The following is a 1,865-nucleotide window of genomic DNA, read 5'->3' as shown; positions in this document are numbered from 1 at the left end:
CCTCCTCCTCCTCCTCCTCCTCCTCCTCCTCCTCCTCCTCCTCCTCCTCCTCCTCCGTGTTTGAGAACCATTTCTAGCATCAAACTGGCTACACCCCTCTAGATGGCAGGAAGTGTCCTCTTTGGGTTTTGCAGGAAGTGGCTGGCAGTGAGGATCCGCACTTTGCTGCCTCACCTGAACAACCAGGCAAACTCCACAGGCCCCTCCCCTGCTCCTGCTGTGCCGCAGCCTGTGGTCTCCAGGAATCTTGGTCCTCAACAGCTTGGTCCCTGAAAATCCATTTGGAGCAGCAGTGGTGTAGGAGGTTAAGAGCAGGTGTACTCCAATCTGGAGGAACTGGGTTTGATTCCCAGCTCTGCCGCCTGAGCTGTGGAGGCTTCTCTGGGGAATTCAGATTGGCCTGTGCACTCCCACACTCGCCAGCTGGGTGATCTTGGGCTAGTCACAGTTATTTGGAGCTCTCTCAGCCCCACCCACCTCACAGGGTGTTTGTTGTGAGGGGGGAAGGGCAAGGAGATTGTCAGCCCCTTTGAGTCTCCTGCAGGAGAGAAAGGGGGGGAATGTAAATCCAAACTCTTCTTCTTCTTCTTCTGGGGTGGGGGGTGGGGCTGGACTCCAGTCCAGATGTTCCCCTCTGAGATGCTGCCGCTGCCGCCTTTGCCCCCAGCAGTCCAAGAGGGCAGCTGGTCAGCCACAGGAAAGGTCAGTTTGCTTGTGCCAAAAATACCTCTGGAGCTTGAAGTCAGGAAGGGCCAGTCCCGAGGGAAGCTGGAAGACTTTGGGTGGGAGGCGTGAAAGGGCTGATCTGGCGCTACCAGGTGAACTGCTGCGTGTTTGAGGGGAGAGGTGGGTGGTCTAGATCTTGAATGAATCCATTTCAGACTCCCTTGGTTAAGCCGTTGATTCAAAAGCTCTCTTCTGCCAAGAGGGGGAAGGGGAGGGTGGTCATGTGGTCAGGGGTGTCCGTACAAAAATGGCATTCTCAGTTTGTCCTTCGTCCTCCTCCAGACGGGCTCGATGTGCAAATGACCAGCACTCTGTACAAGAACTTGGCCAACCTGGCGCCAGAAATCAAAGAGTGCGTGGACGCCTGCAACTTCATCACGGACAGCACCAAGGACCAAAATGCAGAGAGTGGGGTGAGGCAGAGACCGCAGCTGGGGCCTCCCGAGGGGTTCCCCGCTCTGTGCTTCGAGGGGGCCTGGAGCCAGCTGACCTGACCCCCTGCTTTTCTCTCCCCACAGGAGATGGAGAACTGGGTGCTCATCGGGCAAGTGATAGACAAGGTCTGCTTCTGGGCGGCCATCTTGCTGTTCACCATCGGGACTCTGGCCATCTTCCTCACGGGGTATCTCAACATTGTGCCGGACGACCCCTTCCCCGAGTAGGCGGACAGGTGGACAGCAGCTTCTCCAGCGAGCGGCGGTGGTGGCGGTGGGGGGGGCTTCTCCTTGGCTCGCCCCCCACCTTAGCAGCAGGCTCCGTAACTCCTGAGTGTCCTAGACTGTCCCAGCACACGAGAGGTTTCCAAACTTCAAGGGAGCCCCACCTGCTTGAAATCCACCTGAAGCATCCCATAATCTGCCCAAGCTGGCAAGTGCCAAGGCTAATAAAAGAGACGCTGTGACCCTCATTGCTCCTGCACCCGGCTGGGCCACGGTCATTGCCTGACGTCCACCACCTGTCGGCTCAGCCTGCGGGAGCCGATAGCGCTTGAAACCTGACAGGCTGCGGAGCTGCGCCGAGACTGATCCCGGAAGGGGAGGGCGAGCCGAGGAGCCCCCGGTTTGGGACGGCACTCGGGGGAATAGGGGCAGGAGCGGAGCAGAGCTTGGGAACCGGGGGAGGATGGCGAGGGAGGGCCA

The 1,865-nt window shown here is 58.8% G+C and overlaps 1 protein-coding gene across 2 annotated transcripts in view; it reads left to right on the top strand.

Moving 5' to 3' along the window:
- The window catches only part of LOC125445016 (acetylcholine receptor subunit gamma-like), an 11,146-nt gene extending 9,626 nt beyond the window's left edge, over positions 1-1,520 (top strand). For both annotated transcript variants that reach the window (XM_048517828.1, XM_048517827.1), the window contains 2 exons: positions 1,009-1,139; positions 1,245-1,520. In XM_048517828.1, the coding sequence (XP_048373785.1) occupies positions 1,009-1,139; positions 1,245-1,388 (275 nt within the window). In that variant the 3' untranslated portion in view covers positions 1,389-1,520. The remainder of the gene's footprint in view (positions 1-1,008; positions 1,140-1,244) is intronic.
- Positions 1,521-1,865: the final 345 nt, after the last annotated feature.

This window comes from Sphaerodactylus townsendi, linkage group LG15 (assembly GCF_021028975.2).
Source record: "Sphaerodactylus townsendi isolate TG3544 linkage group LG15, MPM_Stown_v2.3, whole genome shotgun sequence".
NCBI classification, from domain to species: Eukaryota; Metazoa; Chordata; class Lepidosauria; order Squamata; family Sphaerodactylidae; genus Sphaerodactylus; species Sphaerodactylus townsendi.
Note: the sequence above shows the minus strand (reverse complement) of the source record. Positions and strands in the feature narration are given on the sequence as shown.